This window comes from Pinus tabuliformis, chromosome 7, assembly GCF_031772625.1.
Source record: "Pinus tabuliformis cultivar Carrire ecotype Pingquan chromosome 7, CPIR1, whole genome shotgun sequence".
In the NCBI taxonomy this organism is placed as follows: Eukaryota; Viridiplantae; Streptophyta; class Pinopsida; order Pinales; family Pinaceae; genus Pinus; species Pinus tabuliformis.
Genome location: NC_142293.1, coordinates 1,632,585,596 through 1,632,607,183, shown reverse-complemented (window position 1 = coordinate 1,632,607,183; position 21,588 = coordinate 1,632,585,596). Strand labels below are relative to the sequence as shown.

The 21,588-nt window shown below is 36.1% G+C and overlaps 1 protein-coding gene across 2 annotated transcripts; it reads right to left on the bottom strand.

The window, feature by feature from the left end:
* Positions 1–705: 705 nt before the first annotated feature.
* Positions 706–4,774, bottom strand: LOC149254509 (bark storage protein A-like). Of its 2 annotated transcripts, none has more exons than XM_089457048.1 (6): positions 4,459–4,774; positions 3,681–3,748; positions 3,425–3,580; positions 1,930–2,127; positions 1,440–1,619; positions 706–1,307 (listed from the first exon to the last, which is right to left on the bottom strand). In XM_089457048.1, the coding sequence occupies exons 1-6, from the start codon at positions 4,724–4,726 to the stop codon at positions 1,104–1,106; spliced, it is 1,074 nt and encodes a 357-aa protein (XP_089313174.1). In that variant the 5' UTR covers positions 4,727–4,774; the 3' UTR covers positions 706–1,103. The 2 variants fall into 2 exon arrangements, with proteins under 2 accessions (XP_089313174.1, XP_089313175.1); XM_089457049.1 differs by having other exon boundaries at positions 3,681–3,777; positions 4,459–4,608.
* Positions 4,775–21,588: the final 16,814 nt, after the last annotated feature.

Sequence of the window (21,588 nt, the reverse complement as noted above, 5' to 3'; positions counted from 1 at the left end):
TTATTTAATAATTTTTTGAGTGGAGAATGCAAGAAAGTCTGGCCATCCTGGTGAGAGGAAAAAGGAGAATGATGGAGAAACTGGAATGCCTGGAAGGAAGACTAGCTCACATGGAGATGCATGTTCACTACTTGTTCAATCCTCTCTATCCTCACAGGGTGCGAGAGAACCCCGCTTCGGTTCACTCTTGAGACCCTTGATGGTTGTTGGTTTTAAAAGTCTTCTAGTTTTATTAGTCTTTTTGTTTCTAGTGGATATAGATTGGAATTTGGTTTTATGTTTTGGTAGTTTTCTAAATCGGATAAGGTTGACCCACTAAGAATTTTGTGGAGCTTTTTTCAAGATATAAAAAACTAAAATAAAAACACTTAGATTCACAAAAAGGCACTCACTTTTATCATCTTCTAGGTCATAATAATGAGTGGAGTGTCTACCCATAATGTTAAACATCTATACAAATTATTTCTTGAAAAATTTAACAATTATTATTATTATTAATAAATTTTATTTTATTTTTATTTTAAATGTAATTTGACCAGTCAAAATGTTTAAATAGCATAATATAACAAGACATTACAACATGTCTTCTATACTACTCTTTCCATACGAATACCTCTTCGAACCATTATTAAAAAATATTCTAAATAAGAGAAAGTGAAACATCTCATTTTAATTGTAACTCTACATTCAATTATTATAAAATATTCTTAAATTAGAGAAGGGGAAACATCTTATTTTATTTCTACCAGAGCAGGACGAATAACATATTTGCAGTAGGATTAAAACGTACTCAACTTCAAAATCTTCACAGTTCAAGTTGTAGGACCCTTAAGAATATATCAATTTGTCACCATTGAGAACCATGCTGCAATTCAAGAATCTTCTGCTCCTACAGGACTGGAATCACCACTGCTTTTTCTTTCGACCAAATAATGACCAGAAGGCATACTGATTCATTTCTGGAGACTTTTACATGAAAATGATTTACAGAGTACTCCTGTTAACCTCCCAAGATATGGTGAAAAATAATCACCTAGTTGTAAGCCCTTATCTTCCAGGCTCAAATTCAAATCATATGCTGCATATGACATCCTAAATGTTGATCAAATATTGGAAAATTGCATAAGATTTGGAACTGCTTCAATTTCTGTGTCATTTTGCAGAATGCTGAGAAATGCAACTGCAGCTCTAAGGGCATTTTTAGCAGCCAAAGAGCTGAAAATTGATGCAAGATTTCCCTTATCATCTCCTGCCAGATCGGATAACCCACGGAACACAACTATTGGCACCTTGTTTGACAGGCAGACCTGCAATTATATAAAACCTAATAAACTCAGATGGTTAAGATAGCGTGAACAACAGATTACAGTGATGCACATAGTCTCTTTGTTGCTAATACTTTGTCTCGATGGATGCGGAGAAGGAAAGAGATGACCAACCATTGTTATCGCCGCGCTTTCTTCGTCCACAGAAGCCACTTGAAAGCGAGTAAATAAGAACTCTCTGTATGCCGCATTATCAACAAAAATATCTGCAGTAGAGGCTCTAAGTCCAACTACTACTTTGGGGATTTCAGGAAGGCAGATTGTTGTGTTAATGCATGATTCCAGCCTTAGATCCTGTAATTAAAAGTATGCTTATTATTCCCCAAAAAAAGCAATTGCATATTCAGAGTTATAAACATCATCTTTAGAAAATCATAAACACAAGGATAGTATGACCAAAACCCTGCAACTTTTCCAGTACTATAATTACAAATCAATCTCTCTATCGATATCTTTAATGAAGTTGTTCAGACAACAAATTTGCTTAGTAGCTTCAATCTTCAAGAGTTGAAGAATGGAGAGGCAGCCTGGAAATCAAGATATAAATCAGTAGACTGTACAGATAAAAATAAAATAGGAGTAGAAGGCTTGGCAAGGGAAGTACCTTGAGTTTTCCTGCAATATGGAACCATTGCGCGGTTGCTTCAAGCCAAAATATTTCTTTCATTTCACTTTCTTCTGAGAAGAAATCTTCCTTCTCAAAGATCACATTGCTCAACAGATTTGTTCGGCTGCCTAATGGGACATTATAATCTCCGAAATGGATATGCTGAAATTGCTCTGCCTCAATGGCACCAAATTTCTGCCCACAAATAACATCTTTCATTTTTACAGGAATAATATTACAGGGGGATTTAAAACATTTAGTGCTTGAATTAAAGCATTAAAAAGTTCATGAATTAGTTCTAGGATCTAGGAAAATGGATAAGCAATTGTGTAAAAAAGTGATGTTCTTTGGTTTTTTTTAAACATTGTGTGTTCTCATTAGTTCTTACAATAAGTTTGAGAGTAATGACCATGTGCAAAAGAGAAACTGTATGTGGTCCTTCATTGAGTTAACACCTCCTTAAGGCACACAGAGGTGAACTAATAAAGGTTTAATGTCTACTCTCCATGTAAGTGATGAACGCTCATTCATTTTTTCTTCTTTTAAACATGGAAATTAGTAACACATTGGTGTAATTTAGGCTAGGTTCAAGATCAATTTTACGGACTACCACTGTAACCTAGGAGTATATCCAACAGTGTGCAAGTCAGATATACCAATAACTTATGATTTAGTAGGGGCTGAGGTATCTCAAGGCACATTGAAGTGAACCTCTATCCCATGGGGCATAGACCAACATATCACTTGTGGAAATTGAACCCAGATAAAACCAGCATAGATCCATCTTAAATACGGATCAAACATGAGCCGAGAGAGATCCAATTTCTTCAACCCTTAAATATTTTGTATAGTTATTTATTTTTTATTTTTTAAATTTTTATTTCGGCCAACATAAGCAAATTTTCAACTTTGATGATGGACGGACAGCATTACACATCACACTGGGCTGTAAAATGAGCCTCTCGGCTCAAAGAAGAACAAATAGTCCAACTATATCAACTATATTAACTGTGATCATTAAATATAACAGCAATCTTCTATTAAAGACATGCATGCGTTGATGAATTAATGAAATTTGACCATTGAACTTTCTAATTAAATTAGGTATGATAGTCCATTCAAGTTAGGTATTATAGAAATTTTAAATAGTTAGTTTGTGATTATTGAAAATTTGCAAGTGATCTAGAATATTAATTTGTAAATAATTGGAATTTTTGTAAATGACATTGAAGATGTCAGAAAAACATGAACTTACATTCTATCCTATGGCCCAACTCAAAGTCAATTACATAAAGAAAATGAAGATAGGAAAATGACATCATCTTCACTACAATGTAGGTAAAGTACAATTAATTTGTTGATGGGTATTATATGATCAACAGAAGTCAACATTTCTTGAGCACTATTTATTCTTAGAGCAGGAAAAAGATAAAAAATACGACATACATACTGCCCACTTCCATGAAAAGGAAAAAAGAAAAGGCATACATACTGTCCACTTCCATGAGCCTGTGTAAGCAAAGTACTTGGGAATGCTAACATCTCCAATACAAAGAGAATCGTTCGCATTCCCAGCAGTTCCATAGTGCACAACCCCAGCTATGTCAAATATATCTACCAGCATCTGAGTGGTAACCCCTGCATTCAACTGCATCAAATTTCCTTCAGATCATTTCAAACAGAATGCCCACAACCTTACTGTTCATAAGTTTATTGAAACACGTTGAGCTAGAAAGAGAATTGATTACCCTGCGCTCCCCACATCTAACATATATAATCTGCTTCCCATTGATACTTCCAATGTTGAACCTCCTTCCTGAGAATGCCCTTTGATCAGTATTACCCCTGGAAAATTGAGGTGCATTTTACAATCTGGGTGTGGATGGGATGATCCATCAACTGTTTGTGTGCCATTGCATTGACTTTAGAACAGAATTTGGTTATATTGATTAAGGTGATTAACATGGATGCAAACCTAACAGACCTAAATACTGGTTTTCACAAATGGATATCCTAAGTTTAGATATGCAATTTTCAATCTAGATATAACTGGATTTCACCACATGTAATTTAATGACTTCCTATGCTTTAAAGGTAAGCGATAAACAATAACCACAGAGTAACACAGTTAGGTGTATATTTCAAGATTTAGTAATAATGCTGGGTTGCAAGGTGATTATTGTTTGTCATTTAAAATCAGAGTTTAGTGGATACAAAACACAATTAAAGTCATTTCTTGTGGGCTGGTAGAATGATTATTATCCTCCACCCATATTCAAATTTTCATTAGTGACATAATAAGCTTTGATATCTTGATAATTATTGTTCTAATAACTTAGAGTCTGTACTTTCTAAGTACTCTCAAGTAAATATAACTATATGAACCGGCTTGATACCAGCAACCTCGCTCTTTCTTTTGGACTTTTAAAAACCATATCTTTCCTGGAATGAAATCATTCCAGGAAAAACGAAACAAACTCTGAAATGTAAAAATCCCGGAGAAAGACTGTATTGAGTTGAGGCTACCTGAGAAATCTAGCCATGGGGTTTCATTATGAGGTATGAAGATATTGGCAGAAACAAGTACTTCTTCCTCTGATTGGTCGGCCATGATCAGGCCAATGTAAGGTCCCTGGGCATTGATTTGTTGGGCAGCTTTGAATGAGGCTCTGTTTGTGGGCAGCCCAAATGATGCATTCGTTGACAATAGTAACAGTGTCAACAACCAACAAAGGCCATGGATGGATCCCATTTGAAGAAAATGGGACTGGTACACACTCAAACAATCCATCATAGCGGAAGCGAGTTGTTACAATACTATACATAGTGATGTTCATCCATGAATTAATTAAAGAAGTGAAAGACTTGGATTGGTAGTTGATCATGTGCTGGAAGTAGGTTGTGAAGAAGGCAGGTGGCCATGTGACAAAATATATGAGTGGCAGATCTTGAAGGATTGGCCTGTGCACAGACAGAAGGCAAGTGGCCACGTGATAAAATATATGAGTGGCAGATCTTGAAGGATTGGCCTGTGCACAGACATCAACATCATCCAGTCAATGATACTTGGATTACTTTTCCAGTACAGAGTTCACTAAATTCAAAGCAACTTTTCGCAATCTTCAAATTAAATAATCCAAAGCAATCATCCTCGTGTCTACTGCCAATCAAATTTTCAGTCCCATTCAAATGGCGTGGTGCAAGAAGGTCATTTTTTCCTTGGAATTTAGTGATATTAATATTTTGGGTGAGATTGTAATATTCTCTGTTTTTTATTGATGAAATTATAAAGTATTTTCTCTAGTATTTTTTACTGGAATTTAGTGATATCCAGTGATATTAATATTTTGGGTGAGATTGAAAATAAATTATAGAATATTTTCTCGAGTATTTTTTACTGGAATTTAATGATATTATTTTTGATAAAATTGTAATTTCTCATTTTAAATATTGAGAATGTACTATCCACCCAACTAAAAAACAATCCAATCACAATTATCACACAATCTGTACATTAATATTAAATTTAATTTTAACATAAAATTAAAATTACCCCATAAACCATAACCATTTTCTGTTATTAATGACATGGCATAGTATTTATGAAAATGACCCATTGATTTTTTTTGGATGGTCACTTTAGTTGGAAAGTTCAACTAAAAGTTGTATTACCCCATAAACCATAACCATTTTCTGTTATTAATGGCATGGCATAGTGTTTATGATTTTTTTTTGGGATGGTCACTTTAGTTGGAAAGTTCAACTAAAAGTTGTATTACCCCATAAACCATAACCATTTTCTGTTATTAATGGCATGGCATAGTGTTTATGAAAATGACCCATTGATTTTTTTTTTTGGGATGGTCACTTTAGTTGGAAAGTTCAACTAAAAGTTGTATTACCCCATAAACCATAACCAGTTTCTGTTATTAATGGCATGGCATAGTGTTTATGAAAATGACCCATTGGTTTTTTTTTTTGGGATGGTCACTTTAGTTGGAAAGTTCAACTCAAAGTTGTTTGTTTTTTTTTTTTTTTAATGATTTTTTGTGATGGTCACTTTAGGTGGAAAGTTATTTGTTTGTTTTTTTTAATAAAGTAATATGGTATAAATAACTAAATATTATATAGTTTATTTGATTTGATTTGATTTTTTATTTATAATTTATAATATTTAATTATTTGAGTTAATTTAATAATTTGGTATAAATAGTTAATGATTTAAAACTTAAATCAAAATGAGTAATAATTAACATTTTAAAATTTTGATTTAAAAGATGGAGATAATATGAGATGTTGGAAAAATACCAAGAATAATTAAAACATATGCATAGATGAAATTAGGAAAAGGTGTTGATAGAAGAATTTGAAATAGGCTAAGGCACAATGTTATGAAACCAGCTCACAAAAAGATACAAAAGATAGATCAACGCCTTAAAACTCAGCCTCTTCAAGGGGGCAACCTCCTTTACATTATACAAATGAACAATTCTTCGATGCTACAAATGACAAGACTTCCTTTCTATATATAGGAGTCTAAGGGGTCATAATATAATCAAAACCAACATAACAATAATAATGTAAGGGCACAATAATAACAATAGTGGGCTTCTATGGGGCACAATAATAACAATATGGGGACTACATGGGCACAACAATATAATAAGAGGGTTGTACTAATAACAATAAGGGGTTACATTAGTAGTATAGGGACCTAACATGCCCCTCTCCTTCAAAAACTATTGTCCTCAACGCTTGAGTAGTTATTGATGTTTCTGTATAAAATTCTTGTCCTCCCATGTGGAATCTTCAGCGGTAAGTTCTTCCACTTGATGATATGCTCTGAAATTGATTGATTTTGTAGCTGTCGGGTTTTTGTTTCTGTGACTGCTCCAAGCTCCAATATGATTTTTCCTTCCTCGTTAAGTTCTAGCAATATTGTTTGAACTGGGATCTTCTACAACTTTTGAATGAGTGGCCACACTTCTTCTTCCTTCTTCCATTCATCCCTTGCTTTGTTTATCCAATCAGGTTGGATAATAGAAATAGCACAAAACAATGCTTCCACATCCTCATCCTTTCTTGACAGTGCATCTGCAACAACATTTTGCTTCCCTTTTTTGTAGATGATTTCAAAGTCATAACCCAACATATTTGTGACCCATTTTTGTTGCTCTTCAGAGGATAATCTCTGTTCTAAAAAGTATTTAAGACTATCATGATCTGGTTTTACCTTGAAGTGTCTTCCCATTAGGTAGGGTCGCCATTTCTTAAGTGCATGTAGTATTGCCAACATTTCCTTCTCTAGTTTTGAAGGGGATTTCTTTGAGCAAACCTGTGGAGTTGCCATGGGCTCCCCCCTATCTCCTGTTGTTGCAAATCTTTTTATGGAGGATTTTGAATCTAAGGCTCTGAACTCAGCCCATCTCCTACCCAAGCTCTGGAAGAGATATGTGGATGACACTAATGTCATCTGGTCTCACGGCCAAGATGAGTTAGATCTCTTCTTCGATCATCTCAATAATCAATCATCGGCCATCAAGTTCACTAAGGAACAAGAAGTCGATGGTTGCCTCCCATTCCTTGATATTCTTATCTCTAGGAATAAGGATGGTTCCCTCTCCCACCGAGTGTTTCGCAAGAAAACTCATACAGAGCAGTATCTTCATGCTAGTTCCCACCATTTCCCTGCCCAGAAGTTGGGGGTTCTCAACACTCTGGCGACTCGTGCCTTGAGGATCTCTGATGAAAGGAGCTTCGAGGAGGAGAAGTCCCATCTCCTTAATGTCTTTGTTGAAAACAGTTATAGCAGACATTTGGGACATAAGGCTTTCCTCAAAGCGACTAAGAATTCGTTATCCAGAAGAGAACCTAAGGATCAGATTCCTGGTGTCCATCTTCCGTATGTTCAAGGGACCACGGATAAGATTGCGAGGATTATTAAGAAGCACAATGTCCTCGCAACCTTTAGACCTCTTAACACAATTCGTAATTCCCTCAGATCTGTGAAGGATCCTATTGACCCCAAGGACATGAAAGGTGTTTATATTATTCCTTGTTCATGTGGGACCCCCTATATCGGTGAGACTGGTCGCTCCATTAACCAAAGGATTAATGAGCATGCAGCGGACCTCAAGCATATGAGAACCAAGTCTTCTGCTTTAGCAGAGCATGTGGAGAAAACCAATCACCATGTCTGCATCGAAGAAGCTAGTGTGATTGTTAGAATGTCGCAAATACATCACTGGAAATTTAGGGAAGCCCTTGAGATTGAAAAAAGGCCAGACAATCTCAATAGAAAGGATGGCTGGAAGATTAGTAGTTGCTGGGTCCCAGCCATCTCCTCCTAGTCGTTTTCTCCCTTGAGTGTTTTTTTTTGCAAGTTCTTTAATTCTTAAATTTAAATTTATATATTTTATTTTATTATTATTATTATTAGTATTATTCTTAAATTTAATATATATATATATATATATATATATATATATATATATATATATATATATTTCCAAGCTCTTCATTAAAATTAACTTTTTATTTATTTATTTTTTTTATTAATTAAATAATTAATTATTATTATTGTTTTTTTTCAACTTCTTTGATTCTTAAATTAAAATTATTATTATTATTTTTTCATATATATATATATATATATATATATATATTATTATTTATTTATTTATTTCTATTTTTATTTTTTGGCAAGCTCTTTGATTCTTAAATTAAAATTAATATTTTATTTTATTTTTATTTTTATTTTTTAAACTAATATACTATTTTTTACCCTTAATAACTATTAAGTAAATACTTTTATCAGGTTATTCTTTGACTATGAATATGAAACTTATTTATTTATTTATTTATATTTTAGAATTAACTATTCTATATTTATATAACCTCGTTGATTTATAATTAATTTATTTTAAGATTTAAATCTCCCTTTATTTGATATTTTATTTGAAATATAATTAACTTATGTTTATAGTCCACTATTATCTATTTTTAGTTACTCGATTATTTTATGTTTATAGTATATTAACTCACTTATTTTAATATATATTTATAAAATTGTCTATTTACGTTAATAAGGAAATTAATAACCGAATTAACTAATTTGAATAAAAATAAATAAATAAATAAATATTTTGGTCTAACTAGCCGTTTCCTGGTCAAATCTAGCTGTTACTTGGATATTTTGCCTGATCTATTTATAATGCATAGCAAGATCTGCTCATTCAACTTGTCCTGACGATGAACCACACTAGTTGGTTCGAACCGCGTCGACAAAAAATTATCTCTATGTGATTTTCGCCGAAGGTTCTTCTCTAAATAGCTTTATGTAAATACCTTCCTTTGATTGGGTGACTTTCGAAAGCAATGGGTCTTTCATCTTGCATTAAAACAACACCAATTCCATTTCCTGAAGCCTCACATTCCACAATAAAGGTTTTTGTGAAGTCTGGCGTAGCTAGGACCGGTGCTTGGCACATTGCCTCTTTAAGATGTTCGAAGGCCTTTGTTGCTTCTGGAGTCCATGAAGATGCATCTTTATTCAATAATGTTGTTAGAGGTGCTGTTATTCTCCCATAATTCTTAACAAACTTGCGATAATACTTTGTCAACCCGAGAAATCCTCGCAGATGCTTTATGGATGTGGGGATTTTCCATTCCTTAATGGATATAATTTTGCTAGGGTCTACCTTAACACCATCATGAGATACAATATGACCCAGATATTCCACCTCTTGTACTCCAAAGAAACATTTGGAGCTTTTTGCATATAATTATTTCTCCTCCAATAGTTTGAGCACCCTGTCAACATGTTGAACATGATCCTTCCAAGACTTGTTGTAGATTAGTATATCATCAAAAAATACTAACACAAATTTTCTAAGGAAGGGTCTGAAAATGGAATTCATCAAACCTTGAAATGTAGAAGGTGCATTGGTAAGGCCAAAAGGCATGACCAAAAATTCATAATGACCCTCATGAGTTCTAAATGTTGTTTTCGGAATGGCTTCAGTCTTCATTCTGATTTGATGATATCTTGAATGAAGATCCAACTTGGTGAAGTAAATTCATCCATGCAATTCATCCAATAATTCATCAATGAAGGAATGGGAAATTTATCTTTAATAGTGAGCTTGTTGATCTCCCTATAATCCGGACACATGTGCCATGATCCATCCTTCTTGTGCACCAATACTACTAGAGCAGAGAAAGAACTTTGACTAGGTTGAATTATACCAGCCTCTAGCATTTCTGCAACCATATGTTTAGTTTCACTCTTTTGGGCATAGGGATATCTGTATGGCCTCATGTTTGGAGGAACACTTCCTGGAATCAAATGAATAACATGATCATTATCACGAATAGGCGGGAGGCCTTTGGGAGTCTCAAATACCTTGGAATGATTGTCCAAGACTTTTTGGCGATCTGGAGAAATAGATGATTTCGATGTGGGAACCTCTAGCGAACATAATTGTGCAATTACGCCTTATTGTTCCTTCTTTAGAAGCTTTTTCATACCGTTAGAGTTGATTATCTTTCATGGTTTCCCTGCAATACCCCTTAATTCAACTTCCTTTCCTTCCGCACAAAATTTCATGAAAAGTTCTTGAAAATTAAAAGCTATTGTACCCAAGGATTATAGCCATTAGACTCCTAGTACAACATTAGCACCACCCATTGGAATGGAAAGCATTGGGCTATTCAATAGATATTCTCCCATGGATAGCTTGATATTATGACACTTGCCAGAGCAATTTATGGTTCCTCCACTTGCAACCATCTCTTGACACTCTCGTGATGGATATAGTAAGCAATTCAATTCCTTGGCTATTTTATAATGAATAAAATTATGGGTACTTCCCGAATCAATCAACACTATTACCTTTTTCTTCTTGATATTTCCTTCTATCTTAATAGTTTGAGGAGTGGTAATTCCAGCCGATGCATTACAAGATATGGTCGGATTCATTTCTTCTTTATTTAGGGTTTTTTCTTGGAGTATATCCTCTTCTTTTGACATTTCTTGTTCCTTTTCTTCCTCCTTTTCACAATCTATGTAGAATAATTTATTCTCAGCACACTTATGACCTTTAGTGTATTTTCTATCACAACTGTAACAAATCCCTTTTTCTCATTTTTCTTCCAATTGCTGTGGTGTCAACCTTGTAGGTTGTGGAAGGCTAGGAGCAGCAACACTTCCATCTTTATAGTTGTGAGTGGTAGGCTTCTTGGTTGCCATAATTTTGCTTTCCATTTTTCTTGTTAACCTGAATGCCTTCTCCAATGAATCAGGTTCCCAAAGGCGAACCTCATGTTGGATATTATCCTTTAAAGTCCCTATGAACACATCAATCCTATGCTCCTTTGGAATATCTTTTTCCCTTATATTCAATTTTTTAAAGTCCTCAATGTGCTCTGCCATTGAACACTTTTGTTTTAGATTTATCAATTGGCTAAAGAATATGTTACTCTTTGTATCCTCATAATGTGCTATCATTTCCTCCGTGAAAATTGACCACGTAAAAAGTGGTTTACGAGAACAAAACCCTTCATACCATAAAAACTGATTCGGTTCTAAATACGAAGATGCAATACGTACATTTTGTAATAGCTGCACCTCATGTAGATCAAAATATTGCTCCATCTATAGTATCCAATTTACTAGATCCTTGCCATCAAACTTCCTCATATCGCCTTTTCTTGATTTTAGGAGATCGATCTTGAAATGACTGTAACTCTGTAATTTTAGATCTCCAAGTTCTGAAATTGCGTTTTGCAGAAGCCCTCTGCGTTCTCTTTCTAACCCTACAAGTCTGATCAAGATTGGATTCTACAAGGAAGAGTTATGTCAAATCTCCCACGATGACCTGGTTATAGACTGGTTCAGTAGACAACACTTGTACGAAGTGCCACATGTCACTGTTTCAACCTTAGGATCTGAGAAGTATACAAAAAAAACTACAACCTGTCCTCTTGCTGTAAATTCTTACGAAATTTCAATCTGATGCTCACAGAGAAATTTATGATGCTTTTCCCAAGGTCACTTGTTTAGAATGTAATTTGGAAGTCTCAAAAACCCTAACTTCCTCAGATTATATCTCTGAAAATATAGCGAGACAAGATCTAAAATTCGGACCTGAGCTTCACCAAGATTTTGGTTCAAACGGGTTTTAATTTCACATTCTAAACCTTCGTAGAAAAAATATTATAGCGAAAATTCCACGATGACCTGTTTGAGATGAAATTCTGGAGCTTGCAAAAACCCTAACTTCCAAAGCTCTCATACCAAATGTTATGAAACCAGCTCACAAAAATATAGAAAAGATAGATCAACGCCTTAAAACTCAGCCTCTTCAAGGGGGCAACCTCCCTTACATTACACAAATGAGCAATTCTTTGATGCTACAAATGACAAGACCTCCTTTCTATATATAGGAGTCTAAGGGGTCATAATATAATAAAAGCCGACATAACAATAATAATGTAAGGGCACAATAATAACAATAGTGGGCTTCTATGGGGCACAATAATAACAATATGGCGACTACATGGGCACAACAATATAATAAGGGGGTTGTACTAATAACAATAAGGGGTTACACTAGTAGTATAGGGACCTAACACACAACAATATTAAGAGATATGAAATCTGTTATAGCAAGGGAAAAAGAGGTAGAAACGAAGATGAAAGAGCAACTAAAAAATAACTAAGCATGTGCAAGTCACCAACTAGATATTGTTGGAGTAAGCTAAACAATCATGATGAAGGAGGAGAAAAACATTATAGTAGAAGAACAAGAAGGGAAAAACAAGCTCACAAACTTCATATTAAAGAGATCAATAAGGGATGCAATGAATACACTTTTGGAGTCACTTAAGATTTTCGTAGATAAGAAATGGAGTGCATAGGCCAACTCATATCCAATAAAGTGGTTTGTGGATGAGTTTTCAACACCCTCCCAACAAGAGGAGAAAAGAAAGGAATGGGAAAGAGTCAAACAAGCAAGACAATAGGAGAGTAGACAACCCTATAAGAGTTCCAAAATATAGCCAATATATAGGGACTTGTGTCCCACATGACTTGAGAAACGTTTAAAATTGTATATGGAATCTCAACGTCCATTAGGCGAATTTTGAGGTCTCCTAAGGAAAATAATAAAATAATTGTTAAAATAATAAAATAAAAACTATGAATTTTTAAAGAAAAACAGAGGAGACTACCTTTTTTATTGTATTTTCAGTTTATCTCCTTATAGGTTTACTCGAATGCCAAGTGTAGACACCCATTGGATGCAGAATTAAATTTCATATCCAATGAGTACCCACTCTACATACTTCTGTGTAGACCCACATCAAGAAAAAATGAAAATACATGAAATAAGCATGTTCAAACGGGTGTCTACATTTAACGCTTGAGTAAAACTATAAGGATATAAGCTAAAAATACAATTAAAGAAAAATAGTTTTCTTCTTTTCTCTCCAAAATATTTACTGCTGGGGATGATATCATCATATTGAATCCTATTGGTTCTTTTAAATTTAATTTTGTTAGTACATTTTTTTATTTTGAGACCCATTTTTATCTCAAAATTTTCCTAATGACCCATAGAAAAGATGTCATAGTATAGGGTCAAGAGTAGAAGGGAAGGACCTAATTATCTTAGTGAAGACTTATGGACATGAAGGATACAAAATTGTAGACATCGTTGTATACAACAAATGGTCCATTTGGCAGTGAATCTTGGGAAATCATAAGGGACATCATGGAGGGATCACAATATTTGTTAAAGATTATATGAAACAATATCTATGTGACACCTATAATTAGTTTATATGGTTGGAACTCCAAGAGGGTGACAACAACTTCATAACATCATACTATTTTACCCCATCAAAATCAAATATCTAAAAGAAAGGCAAACTGAATAATAAATAACCACAACAAAAACTCAAAGATTGCATTGGAAATTTCAACAATATGGGAAGCACTTTTTGATGGGCCATTTCAATAGTAGAACAAGAAATGCAACTACTGCATTTAAAAATAAAAATGCAACTACTACATCTAACATTACATGGAAGTGACCACCCACTATGACTAATAGAAGATGAGAAAATATGAGAAAGATAATTAATGGAAGGGTAGGAAGACATAACTCACTTTGGGGATACAATATTGAAGCTATGCAATACTCACAAATTTTTGATATGCAAAGGGATGGATAGATAGAAGGGACTAGGGGATCTCATTTTCTTCAATGAAAATGGATGAAATGTGGTAGATTTCATTATGACATTAGTGGGTAGTATGGAACAAATCCACTAGTTAAAGATTGATGATTATCATGAGCTTATGTCATTGGGACATAATATATTAATAACAATTTGGACCTTTTTAAGGTTATATAAATGCAAAAAAGGACCTATAGAAGGTGTACATGCACATAAGGAATTGTAAAGACCTCGATTTCACATCTAAGGCTTTATAACGTTAAGTAGAGAATTTGCCTTGATCCTTTGGATATTTTCCTATTCATGCTTTAAAGGTCATCTTGGAGCAAGAATGACAAAATCTTAGAGTCCTTGAGGTCATAATAAATTCCATATTATAAGTTTGTCATATGATACTCCAAAGAGAATAACACACAACCCCTTGTTATGATCTCCCACCCTTGGTTGAGTAGGATTTCTTACACATAATTGGCATTGCACCAATCATCTATTGATTACAAGACTCAAAGAGTTGAAACATTCCAACCAAAACCATCTACATTATCTCCTTTCCTTGCTTCAACTTTAATTGTCTTTATTTTACATTAGGCCAAGACTAGATTTTAGACCATTGTCATTATTTTCCATCATATTTCGGGGTTGTTTGTTAGTAGACCAGGGTTTAATTTCCTTCCCTTTCTCCTCCTTTTTAACCTACAAAACCATATTAGGATTGAAATTGTAGTAGTTTTGATACTAAACCCTCAAGTGGTTCTTATTAGGTATATCCTTGGACACCTTCCTTACTTTTGTATTCAAGCTATACCACCCTCCTCCCACATTTACCTAAGTTAACCAGTTTGCTGGGGTAAACATGTGATGAGAGGCTACTATGATGTGATTCAACTCCCCATATACAATTAAGGAAGTGGAACCAACAAAACCAAACCAATTTGACCTTTCCCACATACTATAGAACCTTCATCAATAAAACCAACCCTTCTAGGTGACCAACCCCAAGGCAACTTGACATTTCATTGATCTGGACCCCTAGCTACTCCCATGACAAGCCATTCATGCAACTGAGACTTTCCAGTTGCTCCCACATCAAGAGTATGCCAACGATTGTGGAATTTTTCAGCTTGTTTTGAGCCAATGACCCCAAATTATGTGCCACTTTTTCAGGGCCAAGACTCAGGCCACTTCCCATAACTTCATGAAAATTTCATAAATGCTAAATAACAATGGAACAAAGGTATTAATGTAAACACTTGATCAATGACTTGATTGGACCCCTACTATCCATGATAGACATTTCGTTAAACATGTCACAAATATGCAATCTATAGGTCATACAATAGATCTGAGCATAGGGGTCTTATACTTATCTGAGATTCGTAAAGAAGCATTGTTTCCATATCATAATAGTTTCATTATATTCTATTAGGTCATGTATTTATTGTATTTTCAGTTACTAAACAAAACATGATGAGAGGCATACATCAAATCTGTCATAAAACATACTCATCACCATCATATAACCAACATAAATAACAAGGATATAACAACCATAAAAGCTACATATAACCCAGTACATTTACACATGAAATACTGTTGAGAAAGAGCTCTTATTAATGAATGCAAAAGCCAACTAGGTATGGGATTTCCACGAACCAACTGACCATAGATTGGTTGAACCAAATCTTTTTTTCAACCAATCACCCCTGTGCCATATTCCAAGCATGAATGTGGGACTCAAACCCAAACCAAACCAAAGCAGGTTTCCTCAGGCTTTACCACAAGTTCCATCAGATCACTAGGCCCTAAACAAGCATGGATGCCATCGGATTTATCCACCTACACCATGAGGAATTTTCTTGTCTCCTAGTCTCTAGGCTTTACCATATACCCTGCCATACAATGACTGAGGATTCCTAAGCCTAATGAAGAGTCCACCCTCCAGGATTTAGCGTATATCCTTCCATTCACTGGTCAAGGATTCCTAGGCCTGATCGAGGGCACACACCTCTAGGCTTTACCATATATCTTGCCATTCATCAGTCGAGGATTCCTAGGCCCATCGAGGCACACAAAATCTAGCTTTACCGCAATCCCAGTTTGGTCCAAGGATTCCTAGGCCTTGTTTTCTTTCTTTTAGAGACCACCTCACTCAGTTTCGAAACCATCTGAAAATCCAGCTCAACCAAATATAAGAGAACCCATCACACCATGGCTATCCAGAAATGGCAAGGCAAGTCTGAAGAAAATTGTCACACCTGGCAAAACCCATGCCAATGATAGCAAGAGAACCAAATACACACATGCATGTACCGCGCATGCCAAAACTATCAAAGAAATCACACATGCGAATCGATACCTACAAATAATCACACTGTAGCTGCTAGATGCTGCTCTTCCTTACTTGATCTTTGCTTCCCTTGGCCTTCTTTGTCCTTCCTTTGCTTTCCTTGATCCAATGCTAGAGTGCTCCAAGAAAACTCTAAGTGTCCAAGAATGTGAGAGAGAGAATAAAGAGAGAGCTCCAAAACTGAACTAACAAAAGGTTACTAATTGATCCTCAAAGGCCTTTTTATTAATGAGGCCTCTAATTTCTTCAATTTTCCATTATTTTCCTTCAATTTCCTCCTCACATGCAACCTGTGACCTTTCACCTTCCTTTTCTCCTAATTTCCTTTATTTTCATAAATAAAATGGCAATTAATGCCACTTTTCCTTTTCAAAGCCTTTGCCATTGCTTTTGCCAATTTCCATTAGCCATAATAACTGAAATGAACACCCACTAGGATGTTTTTCCCAACATTCATCTTGGAATATGTGTCCCATGACCTTGGTCTTATTTTACCTTTATTAAATTTATTACATGGATTTTTGACCAAGGCTATCACATAACCCTCCCCCTTGGGCGAACAAAGTCCTTAGTGTTCAATGACACCTATAACAAGAAAAACTGTTGAAAACCAAAACATACTACCCATGGAGCTTTATAACCCATATTGTTGCAGTATTTATGATGAAAAACCTACTGAAAATATGACAATAATATTGTTTACTAGAGCTTTATAACACAATTCATTAGGGTATTTAAAATAACCACCACATATACTTATGCACATTTGCTTCAACCAAAAAATAACCATATTGTCTATGGAGCTTTATAAATCTAGCTCGATATAGTATTTATAATGATATACACATATACACATATGTACATTTTATCTAACTAGAAAATAAAAGGTCATGATGTCTGCATCCGCAACAAAGGAATCTAGAGGCTCACACCTCCATGCTCAAATTAATACCAAGATTCACCTCCTTCCTAGGAAGTCTAGAATCCACTGCCAAAATCAAATCTGCATCTAATGTCTAGCTCTACAATCCCGCGCCATTTGTCCTCTCAGTGAACAGTTACCAACTCATTGTTCTAGGGCACACTCCCAATGTGCATCTGATTCCATATGGAAATGATAATGACTAAAACAAATCCATCCCTTAACCTTCTCTTCTCTGCTACACAGTCCAAGGGCCATTCCATCATTGGCCTCACTCACCTACCACTCCATCTCCTCCATTTCCATCCTTCCACTCCTACATCACCACCCATTCCTCCTCCAAGTGGAAAAAAACAAAAAAACGATGAAAAAGGTAGCTACAAGATTTCTTGTAGTGACTACAAGAAACCCTGTAGCAGCCTGTGTTCTCACAACAACAATTCTCTATGCATTCTCCTTCAACACCCATGCAATAAAATAGCTCCAACACCTCTGCAGACACTATGACTCCCCTCTAGAGCTCAGCAGCAGTAGCAAGACCAAGCAACTGCACACAACAAAAAAGAGGAAAACCACATGAACAGGAAGAAATATACAAAAAATGACTAAGGAAAAGCACCTACCTGAACAAAAAGAAGCACAACAGAGTCACCCTCCAACATGTAGCAACCAAGAGAAGGAAGGCACAAGTATGGCACCTCATCCAAATTCTTACCTTAGTACGATATCATAAAAGTGTACGAATATGAAAAAGTTCGATTTTATAAGCTGGAGGTGGCCAGTTAACTTGGCCACCCTCAACTCGAAAAAAAAAAAAAAAAAAAAAAAGTAAACTCCTAGTCAGCCTGACACGTGGCAACATCACATCAAGAAGAATGAGTTGAAAAGGTGGCTGAGTTATGTTGTGTGAGAGTGGGGGATGATTACAAGGGGAGGCTGCACGATAACAAATGGTGGGTCAACGATCCCAAAGAGGAAATCCCGTACATTGCCAGCCAACACAACACTCCAAGCAATCGACCATATAAAGAAAATATTCCAAACTCTCATGCACCATTTGTTCATTTTGAGATCATATAGGACCAGCACCACCTTGGAGATACATTGAGGAGGAAAACCTATTTTAGCCACCCTACAGGAAACCTAACTACATGAGAAACTATAGGAAATGCAGGGAGCTATAGGAAACAGTGGAAATTCACAAAGAACGCTGAAAGGTGGTGCGTAGGGTCCAACTGCTTATAAATTCTCCTCATCTAAAGCATCATAGTGATAGGTAGGTGGCCCATATCTCCTATGCTTTGAATTGATAGCTAGGAACAGAAAAATTTGAGTTTTTATGTGATTACAGTGGGCCTGAGAGTTTTAAAACAATTGTGAAGAGTTTAAAAATTGTGTAGAGATAAGGAGAAATTGCAGCAATCCATCACTACTATAAACTCTCAGTCACCCTAAAAACTAAGGCTAGCCTACCAAACTCCCTATAGTCAACCAACCAAAAAAGGAACATGACATGAGGGTTTAACTGAAGGGAACCCACAGAGACGTCCAAGATACACCTCCACCCCCCTGTGGTAGAAATATTTAGAAGGAATAACTGGTTGGGTTTTTTGAGCTGCTCAAAGGGTATGATGATGATGTAGCTCAAGAATTTTCCATGGCAATTAACCCTCAGGCTAGAATCAGTTCCACTACTATGGTAAGAGTACTATCAATTACAATTACTCCTGAAGTAATTAGCAAAACCACTACACTTCCTCAAGGGATGCCATGGATAAAGGAGGATAAGGCTTCAACACTTTTGCAAAGAAAAATTTCTTCTTAAGGGATGTTGGATTAGGGGGTCCTGACCCAGGTTTAGAGTTAATTGCGCCAAACAAAACCCTACACTAATTGCCCTTTCAGCATCAATCCGCAGTGTGCAGACTGAAGTCTCACCGAAGCAGTATGGGGGGACGTTGGAACTAAGTTTCTGCACCCAGAGATCAATGTGATGTCCTTTTGTGACCTAGTTCTGCCTTCACACAGATCTTTAAGTGCTTATTGTAGAAATTCCCATTGTAGATCAACAGATTATGCAATATGCTAAAGCAAAATACAAGATCTACTTCTACAACAAGCTTTGCGGAAGCTTAATCAAATATGAGTAAGATCAATTAGAACACATATAATTGAGAAGGAGAAATCAATCACACATGAACATAGAAGAATAACCCAGGGAAAGCCTCAACCTAAAACCCCAATGTCTGTATTATCATACATGTGGAAATATGTTCAAGTTACAAAAAGAATCAGCTCTCAAGCTATCCTGTTGTCTCTGTAATAAAAAAATGCTGCTCATAGACAGTCAAAGGCTTCTCCAAACCTTCTCCTCTACCCTCCAAGCTTCCTATTTCCTTGCACAATTTTCCTTGGGGTCCAGTGCTACCACCTGTGTGAATTGGCCTCTTCACACAATCACTAACCTCTGATCTAATTGTGCAATCCTGAAGGAGATAATTCCTTCTGCATGGATGAGTTTCTTATATAGGAAAAATCCTCCAACTGATAGTACACTATCCCATCCTCTGATCTCAACTGGGTCTTTGTCTGAACTGACATGCATGAGTTATTTATGAGAGAATATTCAGTTATTTGGAGAGCAACCGTTACATGCATGCAAGCATTAACTAACTGAACTCACAATTAAATCTACAAACTGTTAGAACTAATCTAACTGGACTTAACTCAGTTAACCGAGCTAACTAATTACAACTCATCCTTATCTCTTTAACTAAGGGATAAATTCCTCAATCAATGGAGAAACTATTGCATGTCTTCACATAGACTTCATGTTTGATTTTCTCCAACTAATTAACTCAAGATGAATTAATTAATTATTTTACAAACAACTGCTAAGATCAAATTCGAATTTTACTTCTCTATTTTAGTTCAGGGACTAACAAAAATAGGAATCGATCCTGAAATGCTATTTATAGCAATGCTATTTTTAGCACTTCCATTTTTCATTCCTTGTTGCTATGTCCAACACTGGTACCCAAATTGCTATTTATAGAAGTGCTATTTTTAGCATTTATTGTTGCTATTTTCAATACTCCCTCTCAACAAGAAAGGCATTCAACTCGAACCCGATCCTGAACCTTTGGAATTTTCTACATGCAACACTTCTCCGAAGTGTTGTTGCTCCAGCGACTCTAGAAACAAAAAAAATCTCTCAACTGACCTCCCTGTTGGGCTAGAAACACCCTCTAATGCTGAAGCTCCTTCTACCGCTGACAAGTGCTCCCTCTATGACCTCTGAGCTACTGCAACACTCCATGCATCTCGCACCATTGCACACCTCTCTGTGCCATCTTGCACTGGTGCAACACTCCTGTGCCTCTCACATTGTTGCAGCCTGCTAACTCTGCACTGTCTTGGGATTCTTGCATTGTAGCTTTCTCTGCCGCTCCATCCGCATCTGCCTCTACCCACTCAGCCAGTCCTGCTACTCCTCATCGGGGCTCCCGTAGCAAGGTCTAATCAAAGAGGTTGGGTACCTCAATGATCCTGCCCCTATTCTAGCCTTCTTGGGACTGTCACTCCACATCGCCCCACCTCCGACCTGGAGGTATGGATGCATGTGATCCCTCTGCCCACTTGGCTCGAAATTTCCCCCTACTAGAGGTCTCTGCATGAGTAGATGTCTCTACTTGATCTCCTCTTGGCTTCTCTAGTTGTGGTTGCTCCACAACCTCCTGAAGTTGCTTCACCAATTGTGGCTCCTCCATAATTGTCTGAGACTTCTTCTGGCATTGCATGTTGAGAGGTAATGTACTCTCCCTCTCAACCACCAAGTCTCCATTAGTTGCCTTGCTCCTCAAGGCTTTGCATGCATCTTGAACCTCAAGAGCACACAAGTTCTTAACTCGTGAACTAATCTGCTTCACCTGTCTCGTGGTGATGTGTCGAAGGAAAACCTTTCCCTTACTGAAGACTACATCATAGCCTTTGTCTTCCAGAATTGCGATCAACACCAAATTTTTCCTCAGTCCTGGTACATACTTGACATCGGTCAAGGTAATGTGATCTCCATGCTCCCTCTGAAAAACAACCGTGCCTACACCTGAGACACTATACTTTTCATCATTACCCATTGCTATGA

Bases quoted from the DNA above. Each gene is read 5' to 3' on its own strand.
- LOC149254509 (XM_089457048.1), bottom strand. From the start codon at position 4,726: ATGATGGATTGTTTGAGTGTGTACCAGTCCCATTTTCTTCAAATGGGA. The intron at 3,749-4,458 runs GTAGCCTCAACT...GGGCATTCTCAG, and splicing joins CCCATGGCTAGATTTCTCAG to GAAGGAGGTTCAACATTGGA. The intron at 2,128-3,424 runs GTATGTATGCCT...ATTTGTGGGCAG, and splicing joins CAGGCTCATGGAAGTGGACA to AAATTTGGTGCCATTGAGGC.